General features: G+C 42.6%; 1 protein-coding gene across 1 annotated transcript in view; it reads left to right on the top strand.

Moving 5' to 3' along the window:
- Positions 1 to 18,093, top strand: part of PTPRH (protein tyrosine phosphatase receptor type H) — a 32,805-nt gene that overhangs the window by 2,122 nt on the left and 12,590 nt on the right. Inside the window, exons 2-12 of the mRNA XM_078377023.1 lie at positions 3,196 to 3,229; positions 4,732 to 4,782; positions 6,068 to 6,280; positions 7,082 to 7,318; positions 9,428 to 9,697; positions 10,965 to 11,243; positions 12,508 to 12,774; positions 13,722 to 13,803; positions 15,206 to 15,259; positions 15,766 to 15,856; positions 16,595 to 16,685. Of these exons, the coding sequence (XP_078233149.1) occupies positions 4,758 to 4,782; positions 6,068 to 6,280; positions 7,082 to 7,318; positions 9,428 to 9,697; positions 10,965 to 11,243; positions 12,508 to 12,774; positions 13,722 to 13,803; positions 15,206 to 15,259; positions 15,766 to 15,856; positions 16,595 to 16,685 (1,609 nt within the window). The 5' untranslated portion in view covers positions 3,196 to 3,229; positions 4,732 to 4,757. The remainder of the gene's footprint in view (positions 1 to 3,195; positions 3,230 to 4,731; positions 4,783 to 6,067; positions 6,281 to 7,081; positions 7,319 to 9,427; positions 9,698 to 10,964; positions 11,244 to 12,507; positions 12,775 to 13,721; positions 13,804 to 15,205; positions 15,260 to 15,765; positions 15,857 to 16,594; positions 16,686 to 18,093) is intronic.

The raw sequence follows: 18,093 nt of genomic DNA, 5'->3' as shown, positions 1-18,093 counted from the left end.
GAAATTAAAAAATTAATCTGCCACGGCTGGTGAGATCACCCCCATTGTGCAGACAGAGCTATGCAACAGGATACTGACAACAGATAGATAGGGCAAAGTGGGGAAAATGTTTATTTTAAACAATAATGCCACATTTTAAGATTTGAGTTTTTACTGCTCTTTTTGTTGTTATTATGGGTTTATTGTATTTGAAATGGTCTGAAGACTTATTCAATGAAGTGAACAGCCCAGCCATTGTTTGACTGCAGCTCCCATCAGTCCTAGCCAATGTAGTCATGAGTGAGGAATTCTGGGAGTTGCAGTCCAGCACTATCTAGATGGCACAGTTACATTTCATACACATTTCCTGAAATATATGCACAGCAATGTCTACGTTGGCTTGTGCATATTGTGAGAATGGCTGATGGTTGGATTTCAAAAGATCTCCTGTATGGAGAATTAGTTCAGGGAAAGCGCCCCAGAGGGAGACCACAGCTCCGATACGAGGATACAGTATCTGCAAGCGGGATCTGAAGGCCTTAGGAATGGATCTCAACAGATGGGAAACCCTGACATCTGAGCATTCAGCCTGGAGTCAGGCGTTGCATCACGGCCTCTCCCAATTTGAAGAGACCCTTGTCGAGCAGGCCGAGGCAAAGAGGCAGTCCTGAAAGCAGCAAAATCAGGGAGCTGGACAGAGGACAAATTGTATTTGTCTTCAGTGTGGAAGGGATGGTCACTCTCGAATTGGCCTTCTCAGCCACACTAGATACTGTTCCAAGTCCTGCATACAGAGCATGTTACCATAGTCTCTTGAGACTGAAGGATGCCTGATCTAAATACACATTTGACTAAAATGCACATTTTGGAAGGCATTTCTGGAATATAGTGCGCCAGTTTTTAAACTGTTTACTAATATATGCATTTTGGTGGCAGAAAAAAATGACAGAAACGAAGATAAGAATGGGGAGAAAAAATAAAACTGTAAATGGAAATCAATATATTTGGCTATCTCTTAATTAAGAGCACTTGGGCTGGTTTTAAACTTTCTCCTTTAAACAGAGTTTTACTCCTAAAAATCATTACAAAGAAGTAAAATCCATGGAAGTAAAGGGAACTGCCTCTAAGCAATCATGTTTAGTATCATGTTTAATCGTCAGACTTATTGGTTTGTGTGCCCCTTTTTGAAAATCCTGGGTCTCATTTAAAGCTTAGAGCAGGTTACTGTTCAGCTTTTATGTCACACAGGACTTTTCCTCAGGATTTCTATTTGACAGTGGGGAGTAAAAAGCTTCAGATGCTGAGAACAAATCTACATCAGAATAGTTTATACTCAGTTGTGCCTGCAAAACTTCTCTATTCCATGGTAATCAACTCCCAACTTCTACAATGATAAGGCCTACTGGCAAAACAGTAAATGCAAAGTACTGTACCTGTTTACTCTGAAGTCCTTTTGTTAAAACATATACACACCCCTTCGCCTACAACTTTTTATTGTCAGCCTGACTTGCATCTCACAGATCTCTCTCAGTAAGCTAAAAACAGGAAGGGGTCAAAACACTCTATTGTTTAGCAAAGCTGGATATAAACGCAAAAGAACACATTGACTAAAAACCTACTGTTCAGCATAGTAAACCACAACTACAGTAGTTGTGTTCCCTTATTATGATTTACTACGCTAAGCAACATGATGTCAGCCATTGTGTCGGTTTTCTGCTGTCCAATTACTTCTGATGTATGGCAACCCCAGCAAGGTTTTGAAAGGGTGTGAAGTGTACAAGGAATGGCTCTACTATTACTCTCCGGAGAATGTTTTTGTAACTAGGCATGTATTTGAAACCCAGGTCTCTTGAATCCTAACTGGATGCTGCATCCCCTACACCACCCTGGCTGTTGGGTGGAGAAGACCAGATTAAGTCTAGGAGACCGGCATTAAAGAAAGCTCATTTTTCATTTGCATGAAAAAATAGCTTGTTCACACCTGGCAAAAGAACCCCAGCTATACAGATATGGCTGTTTTTTATATCGTTTCATAAATCTCCAAGCACACGATGCATGGCCAAGATTGACTCCTTTTCCCAGCCAGCATCTTATTTCTGGTTGATTTCCCCCTTGCCTAGATGGTGATTATAAATTGTACTGATGATATATCGATTCATCCCTATAGCATGTGTGCATGTTCCTATCTTTCCTCAGAGAAGGCAGCTGCCATAATTGTTGTGCAGCTGCCCTGTGATTTTTTATTTTATTTCAATGTGGCTGATATATTGATAAACAGAGATCTACAGCTTTACAATCTTGGCGAGGTTTGACTTCATGGGCCATTTGTCTCGTTTACTCCATCTACTGTCTGCCAAGCAGCACAGCCGTACAGGCTGGGGCTGGCACCGTGGTGGGCTATGTATTATTTCCCAAGACGCAGGCACCACAGATCAAATGTCCCCAAACATAAATCCTTTCCCACTATATTGATGTATCAATTATGTTTTTTTAAAAAAAACGAAAAGGAGGGGCAGCACTGCCCCAGGAAACATCAGAAAAAATAAATCAGCTCCATGGTGTAGCCAGCAATTATGTTTCAAATAGGAAGAAACGCATCAGTTTTGTTAAATCCAGTTGGGATATTGCTGCCGGTATATATACCATAAAGGGACGTCGTGGCACTGTGGGCTAAACTGCGGAAGCCTGTGCTGCCGGATCAGAAGACCAAGCAGTTGTAAGATCGAATCCACGCGACAGAGTGAGCGCCCGTTGCTTGTCCCAGCTCCCGCCAACCTAGCGGTTCGAAAGCATGCAAATGCGAGTAGATTAATAGGGACCACCTCGGTGGGAAGGTAACAGCGTTCCATGTCTAAGTCGCACTGGCCATGTGACCACGGAAGATTGTCTTCGGACAAAACGCTGGCTCTATGGCTTGGAAACGGGGATGAGCACCGCCCCCTAGAGTCGAACACGACTGGACAAAAATTGTCAAGGGAAACCTTTACCTTTTATATATAACATATGACTGCAAAAATAAATGTACTGGTACAAAAGCGATATGGAAAGAATCGGTGTAACTGGGGTTCTTTTAGCAGGTATGATTAGGCCATTACACAACTTCAGAAAGTCCACCTGCAGGAGGAGGAAAGAAGACACCACTGTGCTTTATCCAAGTGTTCCTCCCAGAATATCTTAAAACCGGCCCTCTTTCACATTTTCCCTTTTCCTTGCCAGGTACTCCTGCTGTTCATTTTGCCCGGACAACATGGTGAGTTTTTGCAAGTTAATAGGCTGGACCCGAGTTTACGCACTCCCTGATTTTGAGGATTTTCACTGTTGTTTTTTTTCACTCCAGTGCTTGGAAAAATTACTTTTTGAACTTCTTTTGTGGGTCTGAAGAAGTGGATTTGGATTCCGGGAAATTCTTACTGAAACAAATCTTTATTTTTTGCCAACATGCTGAGACCGACTAAAAGGGCTATTAATTCAGAAACGTTTCGAACTACTACCGCTTCTAATACCCAGTCACCAACTCCCATCACTATGGATAGGCTGGTGATGGGCCTGAGACTTCTTACCTCCAAAAAGTAACTTTTCCAACTTCTGGTTTGCTTAAAAATTTGTAAAATATTTTTAGCTCAACTCCCTACAGAACTGTGCCCAGAAAGCAAATTCAACAGGGGCAGCTTTCTGAAGCATGGAGATACAGTAATGGGGGAAGGGTACACCTGTTGAGCGTCTGCCAGTCGACAAAGCTCTTTAAAAGAAGTGGAACCTTGGGCAGCCGTTTTACCAAAAACTGATACCTGAGGAGTGAAAAAAATCCTCCTCAGAGAACCTACGTATGTGCCCCATGATGGAAAAAGCATAAACAACGATTTGGCTATTTATGTGGACTCTAAGGGGCAAGTAACATATCAGTCATTTCTGTCAGTTTTGGGAGTCATGCTTTGGAGATCTGAAGTTGACAGATGCAGTGTGGGTGTGTAGTGTCTTAACCCTTTCACCCCCCAATTCTTTCCATATTCCAAATAGCATCTGTCCATCTCAGTTTAGACTCGAGGTGGCCCTCAAAAGCTCATGGGGGCAGGGCTGTGGCCAGGATCTGCTGTGGCAAACAGTGTGTGTGTGTGTGTACGTGCGTCTGCGTGTGTGGTTTTGTGTGGGGAAAAGGCTTCAGTACACAGAACGTAGCCTCTTCTGCACTTCTGCTTGCCCCCATGCAAAACAGTTCATCCAGTTTAACAGCTCAGTTGTTCCACACATCTGCCTGTGTCTGTGTATGTACTTCAGCCGGGGGCAAGGAAGTGGAGAGTGGAGACTCTTATTTGGCTGCAAACCTCTTCCTGTTTCACCTCAAACAGTGAATACCACATTGTAACTGGGGGCTCAGAAGCGATAGGGCAAGGGGTGTACGTGTGGATGGAATGAGCTTGTTTCCGGTGGGGAGGAAAGCCTTCTCCAAGTCCTGTTTGAAGACACCATCACAGGTCCTTTGGTCTGATCTTGCAGGGCTGTTCTTGTTTATTTAAAAAGGCTTAACATTTGAAAAAATGCGAAGAATTGTCAGTTTAAAACACAGGTGTCATCTGTTTGCTACAATGTGCTTCCCTGATGTCATTCTGGACAGGGGTGTTTGTGTGCATGGGCATAAAAACAGATTTTTTCTAGGTTTTGGATAGGATGGTGAGTTTGCATATCTTATATGGATCATCCTCAATGCATATTTTGACAATTTTTTGTTTTCCTATCACCCTTATTTCACAACAGATGAATTTAATCAAACCACAGTGACTATGATGACTCCTATGACTACTCTAAGTAAGTGAACAGATGCCTTGCTGATGTTTCCAATACTACTTCATCTTCCATTCCAAACTCAGTGAACATTTGCAATACAGTTACGTATGACAACCAAATGAGAAAAAACATAGGAAGATGGATGGACATATTTCCAGAGCTTTCCGAATTCATTAGAAGAAGGGGGAAGTTTTAAATTGGAGTCACCCAGAAGGATAATTTGTGTGACAGTTTGTGACACTTTGAGCTCAATGAACACCAATCTTACTGGGCTTTCTGCCCATGCTTGTTCCTAAAACTCTACTTCACATTAAAAAAATCAGCCTCATTTAAAGACACGGCTCAGAAATATTTTAAACGACATGAAAAATAATTTTTAAATGATCTCCTGTGCTGGATTTTTTTTTATTTAAAGTAGATCAGCCCTAATGTTGAAAGCTTCCAAACTGAACCCTTTGCAGTGGAGTTCCGTTAGTAATCCACATCAGAAATCATCTGTCTTACAAAAGTGCACTTTCAAAAATGTTCAGGAAATTATTTCTTTTAGAAGTACTTTTTGTCTGCCTTTTCCATTGGATTTTGTTGGCTGTTTTCAGCTTTCTTTCCTTTTGCTTTAGAGCACCAGGTCTCAAACTTGGGCCCTCTAAATGTTTTGGACTTCAGTTCCCAGAATCCCTTGCTATTAATCTTGCTGGCTGGCACTTCTGGGAGTTAAAAGGTGGGGAACCACAATTTTAGACTAAAAATACAGACTTTTTTGAATGCAACTCTTCAAGCAAATTTTGATTACATTTCTACCTCTGACCCTTTGTTTTTTCCATACATAGCATCATTCTGTCATTGGACTGTGTCTTTGCCTTTGACCCTTGATGCTTGATTTTTTTTTATTGGGTGGTTTGACCTCTAAGCATGTCTGACCATATTTCCAGAGCTTAGGAAAGCTAGATATTTGGACTAGAACTCTTAGAATCCCACAACTAAGGATTCTCAAGTTATTGTTCCAAAAGGTAACTTTTTCAAACTGTGCTTCTGGCTCATCGCACCTGCAACTGGAGCTTGTCCTGTATTGGAGCCCTAGGCCTGACCATTTCCAATGGGCTTTCAAGATGAGTTGGGTGGAGAGGGTCACCTCTTGCTAAGACTTTAATCCAACCAGGTGTCCAACAAATAACTTGGAATACAACATCTGTCATCCATAACCAGAAGAATTGTGGTGAATAGGATGATAGGCATTATAGTACAAAACATCTGAAGGACATCAATATGCTCTAAAATCTGTCTTTGTTTAATTATCTGCACTGCACAGATTGCTGCCATATTCCTGGGACAGTTGACGAAAACTTTGTTGTAGTGGCTTCTTCTTCAGATGGTAATCAAGTCATTACAGAGAAAAGACAGGATATAATGCCCCATTTTCAAAGCTGCATCAACATTACAGACTATCCTGAGAACCAAACCATGGTGGTTGTGGAAGCAAACTCCACTTTACTTCCTAACTGCAATATCTCCATCTGCAGTGGTAAGTGAAAATGAAGGCTATGATCCACGTTGTGGGCTATAGGAACAGCAAGTTCTGGAAGTACAATACACCTTGCAAAAAAAAGTTATAAATAAATTTCTTGACACACTTTTGCAAGATTTATTCTGGTTCCGGGCTACAGGCATTTGATGTTTCCTAGCAATGAAGGAGAGGCAGGGCAAATTCCACATATGTGGGAAGACTTTGGGAAATTCAATGAGAGGGTCTCTTAAACTTAGGGATGGAGTTAACCTAAAGAAGAGAAGCCCCTGCACTATCATATGTGTGAGTAGCTGGGATTGGCCACCTGCCAAGACCCAAGCTTCAGTGGGGTGCCTGTCCCCCTGCCCCAATCCTGGGCTCTGCTGGTTAACCTTACTTTGGTTGCTGGTTCACCTGCTTCTTCTGAGTGAGCAAATGATGGTGTGAACAGACAGCAGTGTCTATTTTAACCTAGACCTCACTTCTGGCCTACATCATTGGTGGGACTATTTCTTATTATCCAGAACAATGGCAATCTCATCTTATTTGGGAAGCTAAGCAAGGTTGGACCCGGCTAATCCTTGGATGGGAGACTACCAGAGAATAGCAGAGGCCTTCAGGCAAAGCTAGGAAAGAGTCAATACTTATATCCCAGACAGCTGTTCCTAATCAGAAATGGAAATGCTGGGCTAGATATATTGAAGGTCTGACTCAGTATAAGGCAGCTGCTTGTGTTTCTAGCAAAGAGATGGTTCTTGCATTGGATAAGTGTGGAGTCAATACCCTCTTGTGTCCAGCTGTCATTCTCTTCCTACACAGAACCAAGCCCCGTGAATGACGTTCGTGTAGGGAACCAGACCAACAGTTCCGTAATTCTTCTCTGGCAAACTCCAGCCGACTGCTGCCTCATGGCCTCTGCAATGTACCCAAGTGTTGGCTATAGGAATTTTACAGCCGACATCTCAGACCTATTACCCGGCCAAGCTTACACTATGACCGTGTACAGAACACTGGAAGGATGTTATAGCAATGGGACAACCATCAACGTGACCACCCGTGAGTCTCATGAATCGCCATCTGCTGATGAAAGCAAAGAAAGCAAGACCTAGAAATACAGTAGTTATTAAGAGGATCATATGGGGGTGGGTGGGGGTTGGAGGGCAGTTTATGGACCAAGCATTGGATGAGTAGGTGTGATCCATAACTAGCAGTGGTGTGGTCACAAGCTACCTCTGAAAGAAGAGCAGCCTTTCCAATAAGAAGAAGCTAGTGTCCTTAAATGTTTGCCTTCATTGGCCCGGTAGGTTGTATGCTGGTAGTAATCATAAATAACATGTCTGTACTTCCAAATTCAGTCAGTGCCCAAGCTTTCCTGCTGCTCATATGCATTTATAAACATACATATTGACTTAATGTACTCAGTTCCCCCATTCAGAGGCATGTCTGTATATTTCCCCCTCAGTTTTGAACATTTTAATTATTAACATTTTAAAACATATGCAGCGTTTTGGATCTACTTAATTTCTCTGAAATGCGATGCAGACTTCACAGTTGCAGGAATTGTCTCGGCAAGGTATACGTTTTCCTCAAAGTTCTTCAGAAGTGTGAAAAACATGACTTTTACGAAGACTGTTAAGCCCAACAAAAATGTTTGCCATCTTTACACAGCCCAGCCAGGGAAATGGCTCTGCTCAATTCGGTTTGTTTTCCTACCAGGTGACAACATGGCCCTCTCCCTTCTGCTTCTCTGGGGCCAATGGGGCCCTTCAGCTCAACCCCATTCCTCACTCCCCACCTCTTTAGACTAACTCCAGATCTTATAGTAGGTGTGCAACTAGACAACCTTGGTAGGGCCAAGAAGCATCTTTCAAATTACCCAGCTGCTCAGTGACCACAACACCAGGGGACCTGACCAAAGTGGAATGGGGTGGAGCCAAAATGGCTGGTTAGCTCATTTCCTTTGTTTGTTTGCTTGTTTGTTTATAGTTTGTGAGTTTTTTAAAAAAAATTAATCACAGCATTTCAGCACTTTATAAGTCAAAGATTTTTCAAATGTTAAATTCCCTCCACCACACATGATTACTTCATTCCATGAAAATCAGATTTATTGCTTCAAGTCATTAAATGATTGATAAAAAAAACCTAATTCATAATTTTTTGACTTTTAAAAAGGTCACTATTACAGTATTACTTTTACTAAGGCAGCAGCAGCAGCACAGAGGGCACAAGTCAGTGATTCTCTGATGGTTAGCAGTTCCCAAAGGTTAAGCTCATATTTAACAATCGACACACACTTTTAAATAACTAAAGGCTTAATCCTTTATAATAAATAGTTAAGGGTTAAGGAAGGGAAATGCTGGAGAAACACCTAGGGAAAGAATTCTAATTGAAGGTGTTCAACTTAGATTTGATTAATGCCTTATTGAAGTTCCTCTACAGAATTAGTGTTTATCAGCAAAATTTCAGGAGCAAAGCACACCTTTTAAAAGCCTGTTCTTTGGGGAGCACTGGAGATTACTGGGAAGCTCTGGGGGGGGGGCTTCGAGGCGTTGGTCTCCATGTGAACCGTTTTGCCCACCTCTGCTCTAGGTTGGCTCCTTATTGTGCAATCTTGTGCACAGTCTCAAGATCAATCAAGGGCCACGTGGAGCTGTCCATGGTTCTGCATCCCTGAGTGCTGCCTTGTCCTGTTTTCATCCTGATTCTTGATGTGTGGAGTCTGCCTAGAACTAGACAACTACTCAGACATTGCATGCTATAGATGAGGGGCATGTGGAGTGTTTCCTTGGGGGGGGGGTTTGTGGCCCTCCAAGGCTTTTTGACACATGTTAGATATGACTTGCTGTTCTCATTATTTAGTGGTAGTGAATGTTTGAATATTCACTGAGATCCATGGCTTGCTAGATTATGTGCTTTTGTGTCTAATTAATATGTCATAACAAATCTTGAACCAGCCTGATTCTGTGCTGAATGACACCTTTGTACCTTGGTCCAGTATATTATCAGGACTCTCTCTATGTTTGAGGAGGACCTTGACTGCATGTCCTCTAGAGGTCCCTTGCTAAGACATTTGCACTTTTTAAAAAAAGGAAATGTACACACTTCCTAATTTTTCCAGTGCCCACAGGTGTCTCTGTGTATTTAACAAACCTGCTTTTTCTTCAGTTCCAAACAGCCCCAGGAATATCTGTATAACAAAAACCAGCACCAACAGTGTCTCCATTTCCTGGGATCCTCCTGATGACCAAAATGCACCCAGATATTTGTACAGAGTGAGCTGGTTTCTTGGAAAAGAAGGGCCATTGGAGAACAGAACTATTAATGGCACGAACTGCACCATTGATGGACTCCAACCAGGTTGCTTATATTTAGTGACGGTGGCCTCAGATATCAGCGGGGTTAATAGTGCAGAAGAGACAAAGTGGATTCTGACAGGTGAGTACAACTGGTGTGAGAGGTGGCATATGGCTTGGACTATGGGTTCAGATCTCCACTGAGCCCTAAAACTCACTGAAGGATTTTCAGCCAGTTACGTTGTGTCTATCTAGATCACCTCTGAGGGTTGTTATGAGGGCTGAATGGGAGCAAAGAGAGTCCAGAGCATGCTACTCTAAGCATGCTGCAGGCAGAGCCAATGTAGTGTAATGGTTAGAAGGATTTTCTCAGATCTAGGAATCCACATGCTGGCCCTCAATGAGCTATGAAACTTTCCGAGTGACTTTGGACTGGTCTCTTTCAATCAGCTAGACTATAAATATAACTTTTTAAAAATATACAAGGAAATACAGGAAATAAGTGCAACTACTGCTAATATTACTAAAACAACTAATAATTATTTTATTTATTTGTTTGTTTATTCATTCATTCATTCACTCACTCACTCATTCATTCATTGTACATATGTTGCACCTTTCCTCCAGAATGACTGTACTTAACAATCACAGAGCATCAGATATTTCACAGAAGCAAATGCCATCAAACATGTTCAATTAAAAAACAAAGTGAACAAATATATTTTCAGAGCTCTAGTAATAGCAAGCTTGGAGGGAGGCATCTGTCTGTACCTTGGGAGGCAATTCTATAGAGTAGGAGGGCCAACACAGAAAAGGCCCTACATGCAGTGCCTTCCAAATGTTCTGAACTTTAAAAGCACCAATGAGTAGAGCCTCTGAAAATCATTTTAAAGCAGGGTTGAACCCCACGTGATCTTCTGGATGTTCTTAGGCCACAATTCCCAGCATTCTCCACCACTGCCTATGGTAGCTAGGCTTGTTGGGTGTTGCTCATCCCTGCCTTAAATCATTGTCAGATTTGACAAATGTGGTTGGTCCATTGAGTAACTTGTGTGCAGAGACTGGGAAAATTACTTTGAGGGATTAAAAATTCAATGTTACAGGGAATTCTGGTCTAGGTAAAAACAACTTTTCCAGGTTGTGCCCAGACTATATAAGGCAGCGGTGGCCAGAGTATGGCCTTCTAAAACTGTTGAATGGTCACTCTCACCAATCCTAGCCAACCTAGCCAGTAGCAAGGGATTATGGGAGCTCTAATGCAACAGCATCTGGAGGGCTGCCATTTTCTTCACAGTATAAAGCCTTCAGATCAACCTTCAGAGCAGTTGGGTTCACACTATAAATATGAGATAAGGATTTTAAAATGTGCTGGTGATTCAGTTCCCTAAGATGTGACCTCTCTCTTTCAGCCCCATTGACCCCAGTGAATTTCAGGCTCCAAAACATCAACCAGACAGTGGCCGAGTTCACTTGGAAGCCCCCAAACTCTACTATCAGTGGCTATAAGCTCCAGTGGAAGAATTCAACAGAATCCACAGAAAATGAAATGTGTCTCAAAAATAATTCAACTGAAGCTGTTCTGACCTGGCTTACTCCAAGCACCAACTACACCTTTACACTGCTCAGCCTGGTGAAACGGAAGGATTTGGTGACCCACAGCAGCAGCATTCAACTCATGGGGGCCACAAGTACTTATCCTCAGGTCACAGAAGGGAACACCAAGCAGAGGAGGGAGTGGGGTCTAGCCTTGATTAAAGAGGATAGGGACTTCATGAGGGCTAGTGTTTTGGCATGCAAGGAAACACTGCTTTTTATGGTGGGGGGCTGGCCAAGGGCAAAAGTTGACTCTACACCACAGCCTGGAAAAGTTACTTTTTTAGAGTACACTGTCCAGCATCCCCCTGCAGCGAGGTCAAACAAGAAGCCTTCCCAAACTCAGATTTGTTTTAAATGCATATGCTTGTCATGCCATTCCCACCCAGCACAAAGGCCAGCAAACTCAACAGGTACAGCTTTCTCCAGCAAAGAGATAATAGCACTGGAAGAGAAGGTGCACTGGCTCTCAAATTTGGAACCGGATGCAAAGCTTCCCCCTCATCCTAGCTGCTTTTTGCTGGATGAGATCACTGACCCATCTTTTCCCAATAGTGGAAAGTGGCATGACTGCCATTAGGGCTTCGAGGTTCTTGGGTTTTTTATCCTGCTCTTTGGTGATCTTTCAATCAGAAATGTCATGAATCAAACCCAGGACCTCTGGCAAGACGAGCATGAGTTAAGCCTTCCTTGAGTGAGTTAAACTCATAGTCAGGGTGTAAAGCATCCCAGAATTTTACACAAGTAGAGTCTAAACTGTCAGCAAGTAATACTCAGTCAAGAGTTAGTAATACTAGTAATTACTAGTCAGCTAGCAATACTCAGTCAAGCAAAATAGTTTTACGGAGGTGGACACTGCTGGTTTATTATGTACAAGAATAACAGGGTTCAGTGCATAGTACATTCTTATGTTCTTCCACTGGGTACATTAGGATGAGAGACTGTGTAGAAGGCTATTATTATGAGTGTGTAGGCAATTTTTGTTGTTCTTATAGGGAACATGCATTTGTACTTTTTAGTTACTTCTGAAAACTAAAGGTTAGGTTCTGTTTTGTTTATTTTATTTTCAAAGGGTACAATTCTGGCTCGCTTCTGTTTTTGCAAAATTAGGGATTTAATTAATAAAGCGATTTTACCAAGAGAGGGAAGGAAATACAGCACAACCAGTAGCCATGCTGGTTGTAGGGCTCTGGATGTTACAAATACCGGAGAGACACTGGGAATTGTGGTTGGACTATAAATCCCAGAATTCCCCATCTATCATGGCTGATGGCATGCTGGCTATGGAGACGATCTGGGTTTTCCCCCCCAAGGTCTGGAGAAAATTCCTACATTTTTCTTTGCCTTCCCTCTGTGCAGAACCAGAACGAATAAACGATGTGCGGTGCCGGGCTTTGCCTGGGGGCTCTGAGCTGAAGCTGTCCTGGACATGCCCCTCTCGTGAGGTCAGTAAATTCCAGGTCCTTGTCTCAGGCCAAATTTGGGAAACGTGGCTGACGCAGTGCAAAGACTCAATAGTGATTCACCACCTGCAACCCGCCAGGAGTTATGGGATTCAAGTGGAAACTTTCTGGTACAGCCAAAGCGCTATATCTGAGTCTGTGAAGTGTTTCACCGACAATACAGGTGAGATGTCTTCTAATGGGCACCTGGGGCCAAATGACACATTAAACACTTCCTTGAGAAACAACATAAAGCATTGATTGTGATGGCCCCATATTTCCTCCTGCTATCAGTGGTAGTATTCTGGGGAATAGGTGATCTGCATGTGGCTTTCCCGCCAGAATCGGGTTGGCCGCCGGAGAACAGAGAATGCTGGACTTGAGAGGCCTTTTGCGACTTCTGGTTGACTCTTCCATATAATTCTGATCAGCCACTTCTCAGGCCAGTGCAGGAACCTCATTCGGGATCTTCATGTGTAGACAGCACGTGGGTAGTTTAATCCTTTCTCTTGTCACCCTCAAATGCCCTCTTTGGATCTGCTTTTTGCAGCTAAAACTAGCTTGGGGAGTGACGTTGTGTTGTTGTTTTGGGCAAAAGAGCACAAGGGGAACGCCACACCATGGTTGCAATCTGGATCTCTTGTCCCACCCAAGAGCACTTTCTTGTTAAGAATGAAAAAGAGAGAGAGAGAGAGAAATGTTTGGTTTGAATTACTTGTGGTTTTGTTTATCTGTTTATTTAATGTGCCCAGTATAACATGTAGTTTGGTCCTTAGGTTGCAGCCTAGCTGGTGGTGTTATTTAAGGTAAAGAGGACACTTGGAGGAGTTGGGAGAATATAGGTAAAAAGGTAAATATTGGGGCAAACTAGTATTGAAGTTATGCAGACTGGATAATTCTAGAAGTGTAGTTCTGAAAAGAAACACTTGGGAAAACTGATGTGACCTTTTCCCTTTGCATAATGTTTTCCCTTACTGCACTTTCGCCCCAAAAGTATTTTACGCATTTATAGACATCAATGAAAGGAAAGCAGTTGACACACAACACACACATCATTCACATAGAAAGACATGCATCCACGGTTCCAAGGTTTTGGCCAAACTTCTCACATTCTCTTTTCGGTGTCCTTAGGGGTCATCGTGGGGCCCTTGGTGGCCATGCTGCTCTTCTTGATAATCCTGGGCTTGCTGGTATTCTATTTCAAGAGATGGAGGTAAGGAAGCTTGCCTTGTATGAGCTTCATTGTGTCCTGGATTGTAATCTGAATCTTGAGCCATTGAGCTGGCTCTGCCATTGGGGAGAGTGAGGCTGTTGTTTCAGGTGGCAGATGCTGGGTGGTATGAAGACGTTAGCAGCTGCCTAGCACACCTTCTCTTGCAGAGCAGAGTTAGGCCTTCCAAGCTACCTGCCCCATGTGCTCAAGACAGATTCTATCTGCAGGTGCAATGGCCATCCCATCACCAGTTTTGATGGAAAGAAATTTTGACCCCCAATAAAATATGTACCCCCAAATAAAATAAGATAAAATAAAATAAAATGAATAGCTGCTTCCCCATCCAGAACAAACACTTTAACCAATTTTGTAACAAGTGCCTGTTTTTAGTCTTTTCCTTCTCCACCCCAATCCTTTTTTCCTTTTATGATGTATCTTTTTGATCATGAGCATGAGGGCAGGAACTGTAGTGTTTTTTCTTTTCTTTTCACTTTTGCCTGCCTCTTTCAGAACGAGGGGTTGGAAATGCTTTTAACGGTGGTGCTAGGTGGTATGAAGGAGCTAGAAGCTGCAAGTCATGTGAATAATGGTAAAAACAACAACAATTTTTTAATATTATGTGCCAGCATACATAAATGAGATCTACTTCTCCAACTCTTTTATTTGTAGAAAAAATATGGGAAAATATGGAGGCAGGCAATGTCTTTCTTCTTTCCATAATTATACCCACTGGCCAACATCCTCCTGCTTAGCACAGTAAATCACTCTAGATTAGGACCTTTGGAGTACTGAGGTTTCGAGAAATCTACTCCTCCACAATTTCCATTGATTCAAATGGGTCTGCCCTATAATACTGACACAGAGTAGACCCATTTGAAACAGTGGAACCAATGGAAAAGTTGAATCACCAAATTCCATGTGATTCAGCTGGCATGCCCTGGTGGAGCTGACTACACGAAATAACAGGACTTTGGACATGGAGTAAAAACGCCCTTAGATAACTAACTTTGCAATTAAGGAAAATTTAAATATATTTGTTTATGTCCTAGCTGCTCTGAAATGATCCCCTTAGGCTGTCCCTTCCCTTTCCCCAAATTTGGCTGTGGATCCAGCTGTCACTTGTGTGAGCTAATAATGTCCCATTCACATTGATCTATTTATGGGCAGATGAGTTTTGTGGCTCCAGGATATGAATCATCCTATCAACCAGAATTTGAGAGCATTAAAAAATAGCTTCTCCAAGCTCTTAGAAGAAGTTCTAGTGTTTACAGGAAGCCTAGCTTTTAGTCTGGTCTTACAGACGTCACTTCCAGGCTGTCCTGTTTCTCATTTGCATTGAGGATTCCAGGCAGGGGACACTAACAATCAAGCTTCAGAGCGAATTTTCGTGTTGTCTTTGCAGAAGGAAGCCAAATAGCACCTCTGAGAAGCAGAAGTCAGACGTGGATGCACCAGGGTGAGAAAGATTTGGTGGCAGGGGGTCCTCCTTTATGCTTGCAGAAGAGAAATACATTTTAAATTGTGGAAAGCAATAGAGGAGCAAAATATGTATTCGTGAAGGCTTTCACGGTCAGGATCTAATGGTTGTTGTGGGTTTTTCAGTCCCTTTGGCCGTGTTCTGAAGGTTGTTCTTCCTGATGGTTCGCTAGTCTCTGTGGTTGGCGTCTTCAGAGGACAGGAGTAGCACCAGAGCACAGAGTGCTACTCCTGTGCTCTGAAGATGTCGGCCACAGAGACTGGCAAAACGTTAGGAAGAACAACCTTCAGAACACAGCCGAAGAGCCCGAAAAACCCACAACAACCAATTGGGCAAAATACTCCACCATCCACCCATTGACCCTAGATAAATAAAGGACTGCAACTTGAGATGGACTGTGTGCCCTATAGTAGGCTCCTAACCCTATTATTCCACCTCTTGGTATCTAAAGTGACAACGTTCTGCCTTTCCCTCCCCCTCTATAGGGTCCTTACCTCTGTGTCTGTGTCAGCATTTCCCTGCTACTGCAGCGAGCGTTTTTCCAGCAGCGCCTTGGGTTTTGCCAAAGAATACCAGGTATGGGGTCTGGATGTGTCTGCCGTGAGTGCAGAAGGTCATGGATTCAATCCCAAGCATCTCCAGGTAGGGCTAGGAGAAGCTCCTATCTTATACCCTGGCCATGTGTGGCCAATCAGGCCTCACCCATACTGAGTTTTGCTCTTGATATATGCCATTAAGTCACCACTGACTCATAGCAATGCTATGAATAAGTGACCTCCGAAATGTCTTATCATTAAGAGCTCTGTTCAGTTCTTGCAAGCTCAAGGCTGTGGTTTCTTTTATTACTTCCACCCATCGCATATTGGGTCTTCTTTTCCTGCTGCCCAACTTTTCCAAGCATTGTAGTCTTTTTCAGCAAGTCTCCTCTTGTCTTGATATGCCCATAGCATGGTAGCCTCAGCTTCATCTTTTTCACTTCCAGAGAGAGTTTTAACTTGATTCGATCTATGATCCACTTGTCAGGACCCACAAAGTTATCTGGACAATTGCCTGTCCTATGCCCATACATTCTGGAAAACAGAGATTCTGGGGTCACCAAGCCTTTTCACTGCCAAATGGGTGGTGTTTCTGAGTGTTCAGGTAGTGCTCAACCTAATGGAGATAATTCCAGCTTCAAATACAGTTTCCCACAGATCAACATTTTGTCTCAACAGCTTGTTTTCATGCCTTGCTGGCAGAAGTACCCCTGTTCTATAACTCTCTGCCCCCTGCTGTCCTGATTCAATATTTCCTCTTTTCCTGTCTAAACAAAAGCAGCTGCAGGATGTGGGAATAGGGCAGACCCAAGCTGTGGCGGAGCAGCCAGAAAATCAAGCAAAGAATCGCTACAGCAATGTCCTGCCTTGTGAGTTCCATTCATTTCCTTGTTTATCCACACTTATTGTACTTATCCCCTTCATGGATTGCTGCCTTGGCCAAACTCTGGGAATCTGTGGAAGACAGGAGGGCCTGGCGTGCTCTGGTCCCTGGGGTCACGGAGAGTCTGACACGACTTAATGACTAAACAACAACAACAATTGTACTTATGCAAAAATAGACTGTTTTAATTTTGAGCATTTAACTCTGGGCTAGCAGGAGAACATGGGAGTAGCCTCCTCAGGGTCTCACTGAATACGACACTAATTCTGTATTTTCTGCTTTTATGTTTTCTTCCCAGTAAAATAATCTCCTTTGTTAGGTGAGTTTCCACAATTAGAAGGAAAGCCAATATTTACATTCTAATTTTGATTAGTGATGCTCCTACTTTTAATGTGTTTCCCCATTTGAACCTTTTTTTACCACTTGAGGGAGCACTACTTCCAGATACAGGATCAGCATCTCATCTTGTGAGGCCTTGAGAATTACATGATCCTTGAACCTAGAAATCCTCGTTCAATGACTAGGCAATGTGGGTGTTGACTGGGATAGATGAGCCGACAGAGTCGAGATGAGACCTCTGTTGCCAGTATGAGTTTGCCCATATGCTCTCAAACAACAGTACTTTCTTGACAACTCATGTGCCATGAATAATCAGTTTTAAATCTACCTTCAGTCATGAATCTCCCAGGATGAGCTTCAACCAGTCAGTTATTCCCTCTGACCATACATTCAGATATCTATTAACTTTAAGATCCAAGAGGAGTAGAACTTAGGCAGTTTTACAAGTCCTATCCTCCTCCTCTCACGTAAAGTCCCTCTTGTTCTAGTTTGGATTTGGAAAGACTGTGTATACATTCTTCACATGACATTGTCAAGGAATATGAGCCAATAAAATTATTTCCAACTGTGTGGTAGGAGGGAAACAAAGTTCACTGTAGCTTGGCTGGCTACTAGATTTGCTAGGTCTTTGTTAACTCTGAGGAGACCACTGAGAACTGGTGGCCAGTTCTTTTTAAATTGATTATCAGTCATTAGAATAACCCTTTTTATTAGGCAGTGTTTATGTACAGTGACCTTGCTCTGCTGGAGAACTGGCTAATTATTTTGCAATGACTTTAGTAAACTGTTGTTCAAGCTTCATTTCTAAAATACAATGTACAATTCTAGGATTGCATTTTCTACATTCCCTGTAATTATTGTAAGCCTGTATACACACAACATTTCACAGTTTGACATGACCACACATATCCAGAACCTGGTAAATTTCCTTTTTTGAAGTACACTACTCAGAATACTTCAGAGTTGCAAACCAAAAAAGATGCTTATCCAAACTTCAATATTGGATATGCTTTTACCTTCAGTTTTATCCCTCCATCCCAAGTGCCATTTTAATC

Source organism: Pogona vitticeps, chromosome 6 (assembly GCF_051106095.1).
Source record: "Pogona vitticeps strain Pit_001003342236 chromosome 6, PviZW2.1, whole genome shotgun sequence".
Taxonomy (NCBI): domain Eukaryota; kingdom Metazoa; phylum Chordata; class Lepidosauria; order Squamata; family Agamidae; genus Pogona; species Pogona vitticeps.
This window is presented reverse-complemented; position numbering and strand designations above follow the sequence as displayed.